A 20,686-nucleotide genomic window follows, 5' to 3' on the forward strand; every position below is an offset into this window, starting at 1 on the left:
TGGCAGATTCCCCTCCAGGTACACACAGGAAGGTTTAAAAACCTAGGAATCCACATAGCTTTGTTCCCATGAATCATGGAACCTTAATCAGCCCCCCCCCCCCACCTCTGACACAGCTTCATGACAATTTCAGTAGTTGGGCTGCCTTTCACCTATCCATAACAGGTAGGATAGCACTCTTCAAAATGATAACCCTTACCAAATTCCTGTACGTCCTATACAATTTAACATACACCATTCAACAATCCCTTTTTGACAAATTGAAAGCCACACCGCGGAAATATCTATTGTTAGGTAAATAACCAAGGAGAGCCTAGTCAAAAGGATACGCTCACGATATGACAGAGGGGTCGTTATGGCAGATATCCCAACTCTTTGACTGGACAGCTAAGCCCATAACCATTAAGAACAGGATGTTCGGGGATAGAAAGCATCTGGCCTACAGACTGAAACTAACAGAATTTAAAACACCAACTAAACATACCTTTTATACCAGGGCAAAACCTCCTACAAACCTCCCACAGGTTACCATAGTACTACTTACGACATGGTGCAAAGCACTATCACATATTGCATGGTTTAAATACATTACATCAGAAACCACCTTATAGAAATGCGACTGGCTCCCGACAGCAAAGATTGCTCTTGAATACAAAATCTGGGATTACATCAGTATTTCCAAACTGAACAAAATATGTGTAGGAGCCTCCATTACATCATTCACGGATCAAAGTAGAGAGTTCCACTTGCACAAGTCACAATTTTCAGATTGGGAAACAGATCTGGGTACACTCGATGACAAAATGTGGGAGAAGATGGCCCCAAATGTGGGGGGAAGATGGCCCCAAAGAAGCTTAGATGACCCCACATTTGGTAGCCATCTACTCTTGCCTCTGGCTCATCCAATTCCACTATCTGCACAGAATCTACTACACCAGAGAAGTTATCCAAAATTAAACTAGGGATATTCCCAAGACGTCAAAGAGAGGGGCACATTAATACACATGATCTGGAATTGTATCAAAAATAAAATCATATTGTATAAGGACTCAATAATATCTTACGTAAACCATGGGACAAAAAACAGACTTAACACCTCAGGCAGCCCTGCTGGGGATCAAGGATGAAATGGGGGTACCAAATCACCACATACACTATTTGATTTGTGTTTACTGTTTGGCAAGAGACGTAGCGAGGTGATGAAGAGCAGAACCCCTGCAGACAATGAGGAAATGGAAATAAAGCGTGGACAGATACTCCACAAAGTAACTTATGGTTTACATCGCAAGGGGTGTCCAAAGAACTTTGGTAAGAACTGGGGAATATAGTTGGATATGGTGTAAATACTGTGTGATGGGTAATCTGAGACCGAGATAAGACTTGTCTAGATACATTGTGGTATTTTAAAGTTCTTTGTTGAAATTTGACAATACGTTATGGACCTACTTTGCATACTTCAACAGTCAGACATGTATATTATCTTGACACAGACCCTATATCTGGATTTTTATATACAACAAAATAAAAATATACCCCCCCCCCCCAAAAAAAAAAAAAAAAAAAAAAAAGAAGAGTATAGGCAGACCTTTTGACACTCGAGTAAAAATTCAATAACTATCCATTGAGAATATTTTGGGTTTAGAACAAAAAAAGCATAAGCACACATTACTTAAGAGTTCAGGTGCAGTAGTTCATCTTTTATTGGATTGTTTGCAACTTATCCCTTTTGGACACTGATAGCCGCGCCAAATATTCTACAAATGTGAGACTGCAATGGTGATGGTGCAATTCCTTTATTAGGCCAACTTATGTCTTTATGTTATGCCTTGGGTAAAATCTGTGAAACATGGGAGAATTATTTTTAACTGTAGTGTTGTTCCTTTAATTGTGAATGGCTATCTAATGTAATCAGAAACATATACATCTGTAGTGCTTGGAAAACGTGATCATATTATTGCAAGTCAGTCTACGAACAAGCCAGAATAACCTTATAATAAACCTTACAGTGCTAATTTGAATAAAACACCAAAAGGTAAAAAATATTTTGCACAAAAACGTACGGAAATTTGTTCTGAAGAAACCCGTTGCTTTAAGGTCTCACTATTGTTTTTTCAACAACATTTCTACCCAATGTACATTCATAGAGATCTCCTAAAGGGGAGAGGGGTTGGCCTAACGGCTAAGGCGCTCCTCGGACCTGGGGAACTCGGTTCGAGTCTCGGTAACAACGCCAAAAAACCCCTGTGATTCTGGGCAAATCACTTAATCTCCCCGTGCCTAAAAAATGAAAGTGTCCTCATGTAACGTAACTGGTGCTATGTAAAGCGCTCTGATAACTGATTCGGTTCGGTTCAAGTTCGCGCTATATATAAAAAAAAAAAAACTCTAAATTGTAATTTATATTTTTCTTCCGCCACCCACAGCTCACAGCATTGGTCAAAGGGGGAGTCCACTATCATGACTGGGTTTTCCTCACTCTGAGTTACAGCATTTTGCTAGTGCACATCCACCCAAAATATAGAGATTCAATGCCAGATCTGCTGGGACAATCCTTTCTTTTATTACTGTGAGAAAGTGGATTATTAGGTGGGGTTGATGGTAGTCTACCAAGTAATAATGTAATTGTTCCTGTAATGTACAGTAAAGGTTTCAGTAATTCAAACCTGAGCTCATCTCTTGGTGTCTATGGCACAGAGCAGAAACTTAAGAAAATGTGTAAAGGTTTTAGATATACCAAAACAGTTCAAAACGCAAGAAAAAAACCTTCCCAAATTTATAAAAAAAATAATAATTTAATGAAAAAAATTACAACAAAAAGACAAAAATCAAATAAGGGAACCAGAGGTATACATTTTTAAAGCTGTAAAATAAAATAGCGCCAAAAACCATTAAGCCTCAACGGCGATTATCTTGGTGTGCTTGAACAGCATCTAGGCGCAAATTAAGACTGACCGCAATGGAGCACAGTTCGGATACAGAGACCAGATTTGTCTGGTTAGAAAAAGTTGCCTCCCGATGTCTGCAACCTTTACTGAAGCAGACAGTCAGCTGGTGTTGAGAGAAGGGTCTCGATGTCGATGGATTCCAGCATCAGGATGGAGCTTCAGCCAAACCGTTGCTGTAGGCGGGAAAGAGCTCCAGCCGGAGAAGTTAAGGGTTTTGCGCCACAGAAGTCTCTGGTGCCAGTCAGTTCAGCTTCAATGGCAGCACCAATGAAACTATAGTCTGGAACCTTAGAAGGATCGAGTCAATAGATTCCAGTGTCCAGCTACAGCAAAGTCAGGGCCAGAGACGATGCAACCTTTTTGGACCAGCTGGGCAGGTTGGTCCCAGTCTCCCGATGGTTCTACAGGTTTAAGGTTTGTATAAAGTTTCTACGTCTCACGTTTTTCCAGGATGTTATGAGGAGTACACTTTAACACAGCCAGGAGTCCAAGAAACCTAAGGACTAACACTCGGGGGTTAAAACTCGCTCCATCAAAAGCCACCAGCAGGGTTTAGGGCAGGACCAGTTGAAACTAGTCAGCTGCACCTTTGCAGGAAAAGGGGCTTGTAGCAGCTTGTTGTGTCCCTGTAGCTTAAAAGGACAGCCAACTGACCACTGAAGTCGACTACTTTGACCTGGGTCAAAGTGGGGGCAGGGTCAGCCCTCGGGGTTCTCCTCACAGGTCTCAACAGCAGGTGCAGTCTTTTTTCTGTCTTCCACAGGTTCAGTGGCGATCTGAAGCAGATGCACGGGGTGACGCATTTATATTTGCCATTAGAGTGGGGTTGAAACCTGACCCCTCCCTAACCAATGGGAAAAATGTTCCCCCAACTACTTTTACAGCAGTTCCTGTACACCTGACCCTACTGCAAACAATCCCACAGTGACCATCTACACCTAAATCCATCATGGCAGAACCTTTATGCCTTCTGTGCAGAGCTTCTCTGCCCACCAAAGAGGTGTTGCCAGGAAAATTACCAACCCCTCTTATATGGTCACGTCAAACCAGTTCTGGTGGCAGCTCCTATACCACTGGGATTGGTGCTGGTGCCTGGCTGACTAGGTGGTCAAAAGAGGACCCTGCCCAGTTGTCACCTAGCCTTTCTGAAGTTCCTGGCCATCTACTCCAGATGGTCGTTCCGTCAGAGGGACAGAACACGTCTCCACACCCAAGGTCTATGTCTCATCTCTGGGAGCAAGTTCACACGTCACGCATGTGCTATTCAGCTACTGGCTGACAGTTCTAAGCTCAAGCAAATGTGCTGCCAGAGGTTTTGGGTGGATAAAAGGTGACTTTTTTAAAGTACTGATGGTAAAATATGTATTAATAATCCACCTTTGCAATGAAATGGGCTTGTAATATTTATTTTTAAAAGCCAAAACAAGGACTTTGCAGCCGTTTCCTTAGCAAATATAACATTATTTAATTTTAATATTACCTCCCCAATTATTTCCTATGGGACAACTAACCCTGCTATAATGGAAATAGTTTTTAAAGGGTTTTCACTGTAAGGAAATGTTTAAAATTAAACTCTTACCTATCCTGCTTTTAAATACCATACAATCGGCCTTAAGGAGCAGTAAGGACTACTTAGGGGTGATTTATTCATATTTTAAAGGAGAGGTTGGGCCTGTCAAAAGGGTTTGTTTTGACTGGTTGAAATTGCTATTGTAAACTGCACTGACAAATTACCATGGTAAGCCGAGGTCATGTTTTGCACTGTCACTCCAGTGGTGGCACAATGTGAGCTGCTGTCCATTAGTGACATTGGACTTAGATGACTACACTTTGTACCATATATTAGGAACTTATAGGTTGTGGAAAAAGGCAATTAAGCCTGCAGCCAATTATGACATGTTTTAGAGGTCAAAGCACAGACACTGGTGTCTAGTTGCATAGTTCCAGTCACAAAGTTTAAAAAAAAAAACATCATGTCAAAATAGAGGTGATCATGAAAAATAGAGGCATTTTCCAACAACTGTCCTTGGCAGTAGTTAAACACATGATTTTGATTTGATTTTGTTATTCATGGCCTTGGAAGACTTGTTTTCCCCTTTTTAACCTATAACTGTGCATTTGTATTTTCCGTTCTTACTTACAATTGTGGCTTTTTTGTTTTCGTGCTGCTTTTTATTATGTGTGTGCAAACACTTGGAGGGGGGCTCAGTTTAATACATTGCTTTTTATCAGTCTGTTTTGATGTAGCTTTAAACTTAATGTGTACTCTTCTGTTTAGCTGGAATTTTACGTGGTGCCGCGTGAAATTCCTTTGTGACTATTCTCTGTGCTTTTTTCTTTTATTAATATTGGGGGTTCTTGATTACATATGGAGTCAATATGACGTACTACTTTACAGTCTTATAATCAAACTGCGTGGTTTCTAATCCAGCCTTTGACCTCCCTCGCCAAAATGAAAATTTCCTTCTAAATAACTCAAATTCACTTTGTTTATTGAACATGTAAAACAAAAGCATAAATGTTATGTAGCATACCATGTTTTTCAATGGCACTTGTCAAAAATAGTGTCATGCATTTTTTTCACTGCAAGTTTTCTGTTCTCAATTACAATTTTGGCTTTCGTGTATTCTATGCACGCTTTCATTCTGAGGTGATGTGGTGTACAGTTTAAGCTGTGACCATCTTACCAGACTTCCCTGGTTCTTATATGACCTTTGCCTTGTAAAACAAAAGCATAGATACAATGTTGCATTTATTGATATATCTACAAGTGTCAGAGAATGTGCTGAGGGCTTTCACAATCTATCTTATGGACCTTCTTAACAAGTACAGCATTTTAAATGGTACTTTTGGCTTAATGATGACTTCTGGTCTTAACTGAATACCTTTGTGATTTTCGACATTTCGCTGAATATCTATACACTTCAAATATAACCTATATGATACACTGCATATTAGGGTTACTCTAATACATTTTAAAGCTTTTGTGCCATACCTTCCTACTTATGTTAGCCAGTCTACATTTTTACACGTTAAAACTGCAAATAAAGTAAGAGAATCACTTTCCTAAGACATTCATTTCAAATTTTATAACAACTTCAAATATGTATCCTGCTTAACGTCTACTAATAAATATTTACCTTTTTATTCTACGCCTGACAGATAGGTTATAAATTATTTTATTTCTTTTGATGCAGCACAGGTGGGGTGGCTTAGGACTTAAACTAAATTACCCTAACCCAACTTATTTATTTTTTATCCTGTTTTGACCATTCCTTCACATTGGCTCGTCTGCATGACCAATGTCTATGCGTACCTTGAACTCTGATACAAATATCGCTTTTTTCAATCTTTTTCAATAGCCCTTGTCAAAACTATATTGATACTGGCATTCACATTCAGGCTTGCACATTTCACTTATAAACATAAGTTATATTATACGATAACTAAGATTTTGGGTCTTCATTTATTATAGTTTCCTTACCAGCTACCTGCGTTGTCTTTTTCCTCCCTTCAATCCCAACCCCTACCACTGGTGCTTAGGTCACTGTGCTATGCTGAAGAGCTTAAACAAGGGGAGTTCCTAAATGTGATAAAACATTGAACGGTTGTGGAGTTTACAGAGAACTCTGAGGCCAAACATAGGCCGATAACGTGTTGAGTGGGGCACGATTTGGATCTTTTGGGAACTACCATAATAGTGGACTCTTTGTAAAACAAAAATTGATTTCAGGACACTGTAGCTAAATAAAACACAAAAGAATTAAAACACTTAAATGAGGACTGTGACAAATGTCTATTATGAACTTATGTATGTGTTTTCTATAGTTTGAATAAGGTCTAGTATTTGAATATATAGTTACGGTGCGGCAATTCAATATTAAAGCAAATCAAGTTCAAGTTGCATGATCATATGAAATAATCTTTGTTCTCCAACAGTGAACTACATCTCTATTGTAGAGTTGAGATTGAGAGCATGATTAATCCCTATAGGGATCCCATTTTCTCATGAGCATATAGATGCCTAGGTTTACATAGGGTTATTCGGGCAATCCCCTTAACCATTCTCAGTAGGTCACTGTGCCACATGCCATGCTTTTTATCACCAATCCCACTCCCATCTCGAAGTTGCTAGAGTTACTTTTTAGTTGGCATTGTGATTCTTTTAAGTCTTAGAAGTTACAGCGAGAAAGTCTTTCACTAAGATTTTGGGCCACATCGAATAGCTTTGTAATCTTAGTCTGTCTGAGCATGGAGGAGGGGGCTAGTATTGCTGCTTTTTAAGTCTTGCCCATTAGCCAGCGCATATGCTTCTGTTGTAAAAAAAATATATCAGACATTCAGTGATCTTAAAAGAGTCCACCCATTGTTTATCATTAGTTGCATTCATTAACACTCATTTGCTTGCTTCTTTCGTTTAGCTTATGTGGGCTTCATTTTCTCTTTTTGTCCGTCCCCTGGAGCAAGGTCTTGTATCCTTCCACTGCTCATTTTTCAGATGCCTTTTGGTTTTCTTTTTGTTTGAGCACTCCATGAGAGTTCTTGTGCTTTCCAACTGTCTGCCTAGTGTGCTTCTCTAACCCTCATCTCTCCGTGTTGCATTCGCTCTCTTGCCCGTGTGTTTCTACCCTGTGCACTCCCCACTGATCTCTCATTGATTTACTTTTCCTACGCCACTTCACTCCACAGGTACAAATATTCTATTTTTTCCTTTGTAGGTATCCCCCCTTTTTGAGTTATATAGCTGATTATTTACAAACCAGTGACAAATATTGAATGAAGGTTTGTTTAATGCCACTTTTCTTTGCAACACGATAATCCAGTCTGCTCGAATATATTCACAGCATTTGATCTGAGCTGCAGTCTAAGTTCTAAAATAATTATTGTTGAGTTATGAACAAGGTTTCATGAAAAATGATAATTGTATTTCTCAATTATTATTATAATAGTTTTTACACAATGAAAGTGCATCAGACCACTTTTCCTTAACTGTTTATCCTAACAGACTCAACACTGGCCAAATAATGTTACATAAGCTTTGAACAGAGTGAGAAGTGTAAGAGAGGATCTTTGTGCCAGAAGACCGAGACAAGGCGGGCCTTGCAGAATCGATTCATCTTCTTTTACTGAAGGCTAATAGGAGGGGCAATGGCCTTCACTTGGAGGGGGATTATCAGTCTTCCTTACACCAGAGACGTCAAAAACAGGCTAACCTATTGTACTGAACAGGAACTTCATTGTTCAAAGCAGGTATGAGAGCGTGAACCACCCTTGAAACTCTAATTAGGCTTTTCTTTTGGTGCAGAGTGTAGCTTAGTAAGCCAAGGACATAATGGTCGAGTTGATATAAAGCAAAACAGCCAATATGTTGAATTGTTTATGTTGTTTACAATGCTCTTCAACTTTGCAGCTACTATAATAGCTACAACTCATATTGTGTGTACGAGGGCAGTATTATCATTTTAAAATTCAATTTTGAACTATATCATCCGTTTCCTTGAGTGTGCTTTTCTATCATGAAAGAGTTTTGGTTTCACTAATAAAATCGGATATTACACAAGAATGATTGTTACCTCAAATGCATATCATTCAAATACAGCTCAGTGGGTTGAGGGACAGTTGCAGTCTAACTGGCTTTCTGTCTCATACTGGCACATGGAAAAGGTAGGTCTAGAAAGGCAATTTCCCGGGCCGTATTCCAGAAGATCTTGAAAAAGTATCATAACATTGCTCTCTATCCCCATTACTGTGCTTCCATCACAGTGTCATCTGTATTGCTTCTCCCACTTTTGCCCTCCTTATTGCTTTAGCTCTGCCCTGTGTTGCTCCTCCCGCCCTCCTCTTGCCCAACCACTGTTGTCTGGGATTTTGCCCCCGCCCTTTATATTGCTTTCAACCCACACGCTACACCTTGCTGCCTCTTGCCGGTTTCTCCCTTTGCGTTTGACTCTCAGAGAAGCAGAGAAGCAGAGGATATTTGGATCTACTTTGGTAGGGAGCAAATCACACGCACAATATTTGCATCAACCCCTTCTAAAGAAATGCAGTTGCAGCTAGTACCAACATCATGGCCTGGTATATCGCAGTGGAGAGGTCAGGTCCTCTGCTTTCTTTCAACTCCCCCCTCTGACACAACACCAGCTGTGCTCTGCCCTACCATAAACGCTGCAGAGCGAGCATCACAAACAGGATTCTCTTTCTTTCTGCTCCACAAGTGTTAGATTTGACTCCAAGGACTCCACAAGTAAACATCAACGCAGTTTTTAGGTCTCGCACCTGCGAACCGGATCGCAAAGCGATCCGTCGCTGCGAGACTTATTGTGATCATTCTGCCTTTCAAGGACTGAAAGGGAGAGGACAAGAGACTGGCACGCGCACGCATGAAGCAGCCTGCCGGGATCAGGTCGCGCGCGTCAACACGCGCTCCGATTCCGGCAGGCTCTTCAGTCACCATGGATCACTCTCACGCACGCGCACACATGTAGACACACTCCCGACCCCCCCTCACCAACTCACCGTGCTCTACACACAGACACATGTACACAGACACATGTACACAGACACACGCACACACATCTCCCCACTCACCGGTCTCTTTCTCCGGGTTCCGTGTCTCTCTCTCCCGCACTGGTATCTGCTGGTCTTCACCCGGGCCCCCTCCTGGGACCCGGGACTTCAGCTGCCACTTCGTTTTCGCTCCGGGGCTCGCTCCTAAAAACGAAACTTTGGAATGACGCGCATGCGCAGGCAGCCCCCGCCCTCAGTTACAACCCAGTACTGAGCTGCTTTTACTTTCGTAGTCTTCCGTGTTCGCTGCGGTGGCTGCTGTTGTTTGTACTTGTTGGGACAGCGTTGGACTTTTAAATTTGCATTATATCGGAGTATCCTGCGAAGGGCTGTTAAGTTGAGTTCTGCGGCTTTTGAAACGTTTGGCAGCGTGGTTGGTAAGTTTATTTTTGGTAACTTTGGGCTTTTCTCTCTTCCGCTCACACATGGTTCATCTCCCTTCCCTTCTCTCCCACTTTCTCACACATGGCTCACATTTCTTTCCTTCGCTTCCACTGTCTCACACATTGCTCACCTCCCTTTTCTCTTTGTTCTATGGTCTCACACACCCACACTCGCAGTGTTCTTTTTTCCCCACCCTTATTAACGGCCGGTACTTATCTGGCAGAGTGGGCAAAGCAGAGGGCGGCCATCACAGGTGTTTCTTTTTTATTCCCTGTCATGTAAATTTACAAAGAGCTGACTCAGGCTCAAGGGGGTAAAAAAAGGCTGTTTGGCATTCATGAAACGGCAACTCTCCTCTACCGCCGTAAAAGCAATTACCTAGAAGCCCCCAAAACACAACATTACTAAAGTTAATCTTTAAATACAACTTCAAAGAACATTGCTTCAGAGGCAGCAAAAGTCTCTTTCCCCGACTTGTTTCCACGTCAGTGCACAAATGCCTACACGGGCACGGGGAAAGGTATAACATACCCTCCCTCCATGAAACGAATGTAATCAGAGAGAAAGGCTAACATACACTGTGAGAGAAAAGGCAGCTACCTATTCTAATAATATTATATGAACCACTGACAAGAGAAAATAAGAAATGTTATTTAGATCTCATTAGAAATTATTTCATTCACAGCATTACCTGTGTTCTATGGTACTTTACATTCTCGAATCTTCTAGTAAGTGCAACCTTCCTGGCTTTGCAAAGTGCTAATGAGGCACATTTGCTAAAGGACAATCACGTGATCAAATATCTATCTTAACTGACAAATCAGCATTTGACTGACTATTATATTTGGTTAACCGCTAGCCACTCCCAACGGATGCCCCATTAACCGAGGTTGTATTACATGCAAACTTGAGTATTTAAGTGTGCCAAAGACATTACTTTATTGTTATTTTAATTTGCTCTACACACATTAGAACAGAATATACAATACCCACACTCCGCCGGAAGATGGCTCCCTCACTGCCACTGGTTGCCATCACCGCAGAACACACAGAGAGGGAACACCTGTTCACAAACACTTTTAACTAATGCTATGTGATGTCCTTGTTGTACGTTAAGTGCTTGGTGCACACCATCCTTTACTACAATATTATGATAACAAGTTTGCGGAGGTGGTAATGTGACAAAGTGAGTATTTTTTGTGTGGCATTGTGCTATAGGTGTGATGTATTCTGTTGTTTTTTGTGCTGGAATATTGCAATGTGATGAGCTGTCCTTTGGCTATGATGCATTCTGTTTTTGTTGGCGTCTGTTACGTTTTAATTGTGCTATGCTGTTTTTGGTATGTTATGGTATCGCCATGGTACTGTACTGTGTTCAGTTGTTCACTTGAGATATGCCAACAAAAGATGCAACGTTTCCAATCAAAAGCAGCAGCACATTTGTGTGTCAATCAACCATTTACCACAGTCTAAGTTGGTACAATACTGCTCAAGCCCTTCAACCTACTGTAGCCCAGTTTATATGATATGGCCCCAACTAGTTTTACTTCCTACTCTGCACATCACCACATACCCACTTTCAAATAACTCTCTTCATTTATCTACTTCTCCCCCCTCCATTTGCCCCCCTCCAGTCGCCCCTCCTTTGCTTGCGGTCATGTTGCCCTGCAACCAACCTTCCCTTCTTTGTCCATGTTGCCCTCCCACACCCATCGTACCTCCATTGTCTGTGCTCCCCCCCCCAGACCCCCGTCCCTTTGGTGTCCATGTTGCCCCCCCCACTGCTCTCTATCCATTGTCCATGTTGCCCTTGACACGTGCCCTCCCTTCATTGTTCGTGTTGCCCTTGCCACCAGCCCTAACTCTGCTGCTCACCATAGCAAAACAAACAGGCATTGGTATAGCCAATAGGTCTCGCCTTTCGGACCTTATAAGTGTTTAGCCATGCAACAGTTGATGTTGTTGCACCAAGGATATTGTGCTGGATAACTAAACACTTATAAGGTCCCAAAGGCGAGACCTATTGGCTATGCCAATGCTTGTTAGGTCTTGTCTTCGAGACATTTTGTAAGTAGCTTTTAAAAGTGCCACCAGAGGTATTTGCTTGCCTACAGCTTGCATTCATGAGCTCCTGCACGTTTACAGCTGCCATCTGTGTTTTTATTGCTGTAATCAGGCTCCTCTACTTGCACAACCCCCCTCCCTTTTCCCCCTCCCTCCTGGTCAGCTTCATTTGTGTCTTCTAGCTGTGAATTGTGCTCCTCTGCTCGCACTCCCCCCTCCCTTGGTCAGTTTCATTTGTGTCTTCTATCACTGTGAATGCTCCTGCTTCCACCAGGCACACACACAATCAGTCGTCAGTGCACGCTTTCACTAGGCACACACTACCAGCCGTTGGTGCACCCTTTTACCAGGCACACACACCACCAGCTGTCGGTGCACGCTTTCACCGGGCACACGCACCACCAGCCGTCAGTGCACGCTTTCACTAGGCATACACACCACAAGCCGTCAGTGCACGCTTCCACCAGGTGCACGCATCCACCTGGCACACACACCCCCAGCCGTCAGTGCACGCTTCCACCAGGCGCACACAACACCGAACGTCAGTGCGCGCTTCCACCAGGCACACACAACACCGAACGTCAGTGCGCGCTTCCACCAGGCACATGCACCACCGGCCGTCATTGCACGCTTCCACCAGGCACACCCACCACCAGCCGTCAGTGCACGCTTCCACCGGGCACACACACCACCAGCCGTCAGTGCACACTTCCCCCGGGCACACACACCACCAGCCGTCAGTGCACACTTCCCCCGGGCACACACACCACCAGCCGTCAGTGCACGCTTCCACCGGGCACACACACCACCAGCCGTCAGTGCACGCTTCCACCGGGCACACACACCACCAGCCGTCAGTGCACGCTTCCACCGGGCACGCTTCCACCGGGCACACAAACCACCAGCCGTCAGTGCACGCTTCCACCGGGCACACACACCACCAGCCATCAGTGCACGCTTCCACCGGGCACACACACCACCAGCCGTCAGAGCAGCAGGCAGGCTCTTCTCAGAGTTTCTTGGTAAATGTGTGTTCGATGCCTGGGAGGGAGAGGGTCGAGTTTCCTTAAACCACGTCGAGTATGCAGGTGCAGTGCATCAACTCCTGTGAGAGTGAGTCATGCTGCCTGGGGCTCACTCACTCCACACTTGTAAATTGCGCCTGCACCAGGCCTTTTCTCATTTGCAAAGTTTGGCGCATGCGCACAGCTAGGCAGTCCCCACATCCACGGGAATGACTGCTTCCTACAACCAGAATGGAAACAACATTCTGAGCAATGAAAACAAGTTAATTTGATGCTAAGAACTGTTAACAAAAAGCATGTCCACCTATTGTAGATCTGGCAACTTAAACAAAACAGCAACAAAAAACAAACAAGCATTGGCATAGCCAATAGGTCTCGCCATTTGGACCCTAAAAGTTTTTAGTCATGCAGCAGAATATCCTTGGTGCAACAACACCAACTGTTGCATGGCTAAACACTTATAAGATCTCAAATGCGAGACCTATTGGCTATGCCAATGCTGGTTAGCTCTTGCCTGCGAGACAGCTTTTAGCAGTAGGCAAAAGCCTAATGTGGAACACAGTGCTTTACGTGAGACTGTCTAAAAGGGGTGTGGCCTTATTAATAAAGGGTAGGCTTAAAACATGTGGACTACAATCACGTGCTCTACGCAGCATGCCCCCTGCCCAGCATTTAGGTGCTTCTTCATGAGTTTTTTGGCGTTGCATCCAGACATATTACATAACAGACATACACCTAAAACAAGCCAGACTTATTAGGTTTGTAAATGTCTATTAGAAGTTTGATGTATGACTAGCAGTGGTTTTGTTGTACATAATTAGAATTGGTAATTCTAAATGGTACATATGTGACTATTACCATGAGCGCACTGGAGAGAAGCCAAGGATTGGATGAGCATGTAATCGACTCACTGTCTTAAGTCTCGGCTCCAGAGCTCTCAATCGTGCTCCATTACGAACACTCTCCCATAGCTAGAACTCACTGGGACACACATGCAGCGCAGATCACCTGTACCCGTACAAGCAATGGAAAGCCCAATGGCTCAACCTATTAGATCTGAGACCTATTGGCTTTGCCAATACTTTTTGAAGTAACTTCCAATTACAGTACAAAATAGAGTTTGTTTACAAATGTTAACAAATTGAAAGTACTTACTTGCGCAATACATGCAATGTATTGATGTTTGAAATATATTGCTAAACCAATTAGCAGTCAATAGGTGCCAGACGCAAGACTTATTAGCTTAGCAATGCTTGCTTAAGTTGTTGTGAGGATGTTTTTCTAGGACAGTTTTCCCATATTTGTACATCCCATTAAATTAGGAAACTACCATAGTCCATATGTTTGCACTAGGCATAATTATGATTTAAAAAAATAAAAAAAAGAAGATTTCCAGTAGGAAAAAATAAATTATAATAAAATATCTTAAATATAAAAAAATAAAAAAATCAATGCCAAGACCTGGCTGACTGTCCTGTTTGTATTTTGCCATTACCCAGAATCCTAGTTATATATAGTATAACGCTACAAATACAAGTAAAAGGCAAAAAGGAATGTGCAACATGTTTTAGCTTGGCTTTCAATTAGATGGTGGAGACGTGGTTGCTCCGACGCTCATTCTCTGGAATAAGGTTGCCAGCATACTTATTTCAGAGAACACAACTGGCCAGTTAGTTGGCCAACGCTTGCTCAGACGTTTATGGCAAACATTTTAAGATCTCACTTGTGTGCTCGAAGCCACCGAAGACAAAGAAAATCAACCGTGACTCTAGCTTAATTTTAACATACTTTGAATAATTTTCCTACTTCTGTCACTTTCCTGCAATATAATAAATTCATCCAAATTTTTTTATGAGCAAAAACCACAAATAAGCACGTTTGGATTTAATGAATTAGTCTTCCAGTTGATACATACTTTCCCCATTCCAAAGCATATATATATGGACTACAATTATACTGGGTATTTATAGCTGTTATTTTATGTGCTTAAAAATGGCAAAACTGCCGTACTAAGCTATAAAAACATTGTTTTATCAACGGATCATATCTATCAACTTGTGAACACTGGATTCTTGCAAACTATTTGAGAGAGTTACTATAAGCACCATTACAATCTAGATGTCCGAATTTGAAAAACAAGGTGTCAACCAGTTGCTGAAGTGGTGGGGGGCAATCTGAGGGAAACGATCTTCCATACTTTTTTTTAATTTTAGGAAAACAGTTTCCCTACTTTGTCAAAAGTCAAACATCGCAGGATGGTTAATTCCGACAGCTGAAATGCTTCAGCTGAAGTGTCATTCAGGGAGCCTCCTGTGCTGTGAAACAGAGGGAGGCGCAAGCAGCTAAACAAGCCTTCTTGCCAGGGTGTCTGCTTGCCTGAAATAAGTGTAAATGTGCACAACTGGTCAATCTGCAAATGTAAAGGGCACCTGGAAGCCGGTATTGGCTTTAATTGATGGAATCACTGGAAGCTTCTTCGTGACACACATTCTTTTTGAGAGGTATTGTAAGGGAGCTACCAGCTAAGAAGGAGTGGGGGCTTTTAAAAGACAGTTACCAAGAAATATTGCTTCCTGATCATACACATCCATTCTTTTTGAGCTGTATGGTAAGGGTGCTATCAGCTAAACTGTGAAAGGTGTGCTTTTAAAGATACAGTTATAACTGCACTACATACAGCCTGAAAAATAATCTATAGTTTTGAAACACGATCTTAAACATTTTTGCTCATTCTGTAGCAGCCTCTCTTATACTGGGTGTAATGCACGTTTCAAATAGTGACTTACATGTTCACAGTGCTTTCTGTCACAGACTGGTACCTTGTCTAACTGGGGTGGCATAGTGAGCAGAAGAACAATGATGGATTCAATCTAGATCTGTGACTGGGGGTGAGTGACTGAAAAGTTTCAACACTACGTCCATTATCCTATTAAATTTGCGCTGTTCGCCCTCAGTAGGAGGGTATTCCCTGACATGGGTCCAATTCTCACTTTGCCACTATATTCAAACTAGCCTGGCTAATGAGGGAGGATACCTCAAAACTGGCCCCAGGATGCTCGTTTGCGGTCCAGGGAGGACCTGCCCTGGCAATTGGTGGCTGGACTGTTCCCATAAAGAGCAGGGTCAAGACAGATTTGCATATGGCTGGTTCCACACTGGGGCAGCTTAGTGAGCTTAAGAACGGTGATGACTTCAACCCAGATCTGTGACTGGGGACGAGTGTCTGAAACGGTACAGCACTCTCTCCATCATCTTATTATGTTCTCTAAGTTACCTTGTAGCACTAAACATACAAAAGCCACTATTCTCCACTACACCATCCAGGATTTGGTGTGGTGCATTAACTAACAGAGGTTTCATAATGTACGATAATGCATTACCCCCTGATTAACAGATCAATTTTCATTTAAGCTGTATGTTATTTAATATTTAGTTACCAGAAGGTGAAAGACCAAAATAGTTGCTGAATATTTTGTTTTAGCCATGCCCACTCATCCCGCTCCCTACACCACCCCCTTGTGCGCAGCATCACTGGTCCCATACTTTTTATTAATGCCCTTCAACCACCTGTGCCAACATAAATACAAAAAGGTCAAATGAATGGTTAAATGAGACATGGAGGAATGAGCAGGCTTTAAGCACATAACTCTTGGGTTGTGACTTACGAACTAGTTCAAAAGAAGATAATGGTTATAAATCGACTAGTATGTGTTTGTAAACTATTTATTGTTCGATGTGGTAAACATACATTCGCACGAATATGTATACTTAGGTGGGGAGTACCACCAGTATCTCCAGTTCCCTCTACAAACATAGGAGCTTCTGGACAGTGGCAAATAAACATTCGATTAATTATAGAAATTCGTAAAATGGATAAATAACCGCAATAAAGGTCTTGGGGTCGGTGCACGTCCTAGTGTTAGCAGTCCTGGGTGACCTTGAAATGTCATGCACGTGCCTGCTGCAGTCGTAGTTGGAGCTGTTGTCACAAGCAGCCCAGGCGACCTACCAACCAAGTGCACAAGGACACTACATTTGCACAGAACTGAGCCATAGCTCCACACAGAGTACAAGCTTTCTGCTGACCACGCGAGTCTGCCTGCGTGCCAACGGGACCAGGCTATTGGACGTGCACACGTTAGGGCATACACTTTGTTTGCAGAACCCAGAGACTCCTCTGAGGGACCAGAAATACCCTTGATCAGAAGAACGTCACCCAAACCTCACGAGCGTTTGATATTGTAAACAAGGGCTCTTGTTGGTCGTGGCGAGTTAAGCCGATGCTGAGCAATGGACACTCGTCTGATATCGTCCTCACATCACCTGCATTAAGGCATCCAGCTCTCACCTCAGCGCAAGAACACCCGGTCCCCCATGCCCGCCAGCGCGCATCAACCCCGCTCCAACTGTCCTCAGTACGTGGCTCGCCATTTTGTTTCTCTTTGACAGCCACCGAATCCAGAAGGAGGCGCATGGGGCATCCGCCAGGAGGTGACGACGGAAGGGCACCGAATCGCGCGCACAGCCTCAGAAGCTTGAAGGAACACAGGGCTTGGAGGACGACGTGACCATCTGGCGGCCATCTTATAATGGTGCAGGATTCATTATCTCAAATAGGAGGCAGAAAGCAAAATTAAAAACCTCGAACTTTTAAAGCCGTTCTAGAAAATTAATATCTTCAAAATGTCAAGTTAACAAAACCTTACTAAACCCTATGTGGTGTAGGCTGCACGAGCACTGCCTAAGCCGCAGGGACGCTATCTCTGTCAGACAACACTATATGCAGGAGTCCATCGATCAACCCCCCTCCCCTTTCACCCTTATTTATATACTTGGGCAGTGTAGTGTCCTAGCTGACACTGTTAAGGGTTAACCATGTATGCCTACACTGAACACCCACCCACCACTGATGTCACGACATCACGTGACACAGTTAATAAAAGGAGCAGAGCGCACGTGCTCGAGGCTCACTAACCCACTGTACCCCTGGTGTCAGTGTCGCAGTTCTTCCACCATGTGGGCCTAGGGCCCCACACTATTACAGGCAGGACCATGCCCTTGGGTTGAAACTAGGATGCAAAGTATCGTAGAGGCCGGGTGGCACTCTACATCCCCATGAACATTTAATACAACAGAACAAACTGGAACTTACTACTATTACTGGTAATATACTACAAACATAGGGCCTCTTACAATATTTTGCGGTAGGGCCTGTAATTGCATATTTGATCACCTGTGTTGTGTTTTAAACTTGTGGTTTTCCCTGCTCATGATTGCCTCCAATTAGCGTGTTGCATTGTGGGATTTGCAGTCCAAACTCTGTAGTTTGTTCCTCTCCTTGTCCCTGTGCCCCAGATTGCAGTGAGCAGAGTCCAGGAAGTGGTGAGGAGACAGATTAGTCATTCCTGCCAAGTATCACGCAGGATGTGGAGAAGTGTGGCTCAGGGGTTAGAGGCAGCAGACCCGGAAGCTGAGATCGGTCCTGGACCAGGGTTCAATTCCCCGCCTCGGCGGGTCTTGGGCTAAAAATTCCACGGACTCGATAATTCTCGCCCCGGTGCCTCCTCGACTCACGGGTTCACACTCTGCGACTCTGGGCAATAGCTTGCTTAATCTCCACAACGGCCTCTTGGGCTAAAAATTCCACGGACTCGATAATTCTCGCCCCGGTGCCTCCTCGACTCACGGGTTCACACTCTGCGACTCTGGGCAATAGCTTGCTTAATCTCCACAACGGCCCCTCGCGGCGGGATGCCTGACTTTCACCTTGTGGATACCCTGCTATCTCACAGGGGAATACCAGGACGGGTTCCCTAAGCAAGCGCCGGGAAACCCACTGCGGGTAGCTGTGCGCTATATAAGCTCAACTACATACATACATACATACGCAACAGGTGTGACGCTCACGCATTTCAGTGTGGTGATCCGCATCACCGCACTGAAATGCCTTGTCACGCATTTATGCCACTCGCCAGCGTGCGCTAGCATGCACCACTGGCGGCGCCTGATGTGCACCTCTGTGCGAATTTCAGCACCGGCTCTTCTGCTCTGAGACGTGCTGCCAGCAGCTGCTTGCTGGGCTCAGTAAGTAAGATCATAATTAGTTCTGTTAAGTCCGGAAGAAGTTGGAAGTCAGAGGCAGAAGGGCGGGGGACTCAATCTGAGTCCATGAGTCCTCGCCTGGTGCACTGCTGACCAGACTGTCTGTGGTGCGCAGCGCCGCAATAAAACCCCCAGTGCCACGTTCATTTTGACAGAGAGACCGCCGGGGAGCCAAGACGACCAGAGTGATTAATTTGTAATTTATCACTCAGTGCAGTGCAGCTACTGCACTGCTCTGCTGTTTAACTAAAATTTACATTTTATCATCTGCCAGGCGGCGGTTCCGGTCGCGCCGGCCAGCCAGGCTCGCTCAGCTGAGCTCCCACTGGGGCTGCAGCACCACGGCAGCCTTTGAAACATTACACATTTCCCGCCTGAGACAGAAAATTAAGACATAGGTGGTGCGAGCGGGCGGAAGTTCTGTTTGTAACTTTCGTTTTAGCAATTGAAGACCCCATTGCTCGCACCGCGGCCTGTGCCTCTCATGCCCTGCTGTGTCTCACCCGGGACAAAGCTGCTTGGAGGCTCCTCGTCATGGCTGTGGGTCTCTCGGTCACTCTGAAGACCGAGGGCTTCCTGCCCTTGAACCCACCTCAGCCAGTGCTGCTATCTGATGCTGCAAAGGAAATAAAACTAAAGGTTTTCAGAACACACACACAGCGCTGGTGAAATACGAAGGGCCAGCAGCTACCATGCGAGAGAGTCAACCACCCTTCAAAGGGGTGTGCTCGTAGCAGATGCTACCACATACCCGTGGAATAGCTGGCACAGGAACCTGACCCCGGAAGACTCCGTCCATCAAGATCAGGTGAGAGCCTCATAATCTTAGATTTAATGAAATTAGTTTAATCCATAGTGTGAACGCATGAGCCAAGCAGTTCAAGTCTGGTTTGTATCAACAACCTTGTGGCCATTTTTATTGTCTTGTGATTGCTGAAGTACTTCCAAGTCTGTACATGTATGAACTTCAGCAATCACGAGACAATAGAACAGGCCACTGGGTTGTTGCTGCAAACAGCCGGAGGTGTGAAGTGCTTCTTAGCTCATGTGATCGGCGCAGCAGGCACAGTCTCGTGCTGACAGCTGAGCACTAGATGCTGGCACTGCTGGGGGTGCATCAGGCAGCGCTGCTGGGGGTGCATTTAATCAGGATACTCATGAGCTTTTCTTCGAAAGTTGAGGCTTCAATGTGCAAAATATTGTAGTGCCCTCCAGAACACCAGGCAGCTGCAAAAGGAAACCACGACTGACTAATTGTGATAATTTATTAACAGGTAACTGAGATAATGCCCACTGGGGCCTCTCACATCCTGTTTGGGTCAGTCCGTCTCACAGTTCCCTTCCATTCCTGATACTTTTTTAAAGCAGTTTTAAGATGATCCTATAGTTTCTCATTGCTCAAATAGTTGTTATTTCTGATATTTATATGTTTCCCTCGACTTCATAGCTTTGATTTTGCTCGAGAGAAAGTGTCACTCATAATCATTGAATGTCACTCATAATTACATTGAAATTATGAAAATGTCACGCATAAGCAATCTGAAACCTTGGCAGCTGTGCACATTGACTGCGCTTGCCAGCAGCAACCGGCCCCCAAAC

The 20,686-nt window shown here is 43.9% G+C and overlaps 1 protein-coding gene across 1 annotated transcript in view; it reads right to left on the reverse strand.

Moving 5' to 3' along the window:
- The window catches only part of NIPSNAP2 (nipsnap homolog 2), a 124,850-nt gene extending 107,333 nt beyond the window's left edge, over positions 1-17,517 (reverse strand). Inside the window, exon 1 of the mRNA XM_078679395.1 lies at positions 17,334-17,517. Within this exon, the coding sequence (XP_078535521.1) occupies positions 17,334-17,416 (83 nt within the window). The 5' untranslated portion in view covers positions 17,417-17,517. The remainder of the gene's footprint in view (positions 1-17,333) is intronic.
- Positions 17,518-20,686: the final 3,169 nt, after the last annotated feature.

Source organism: Lissotriton helveticus, chromosome 3_1, assembly GCF_964261635.1.
Source record: "Lissotriton helveticus chromosome 3_1, aLisHel1.1, whole genome shotgun sequence".
Classification (NCBI taxonomy): Eukaryota; Metazoa; Chordata; class Amphibia; order Caudata; family Salamandridae; genus Lissotriton; species Lissotriton helveticus.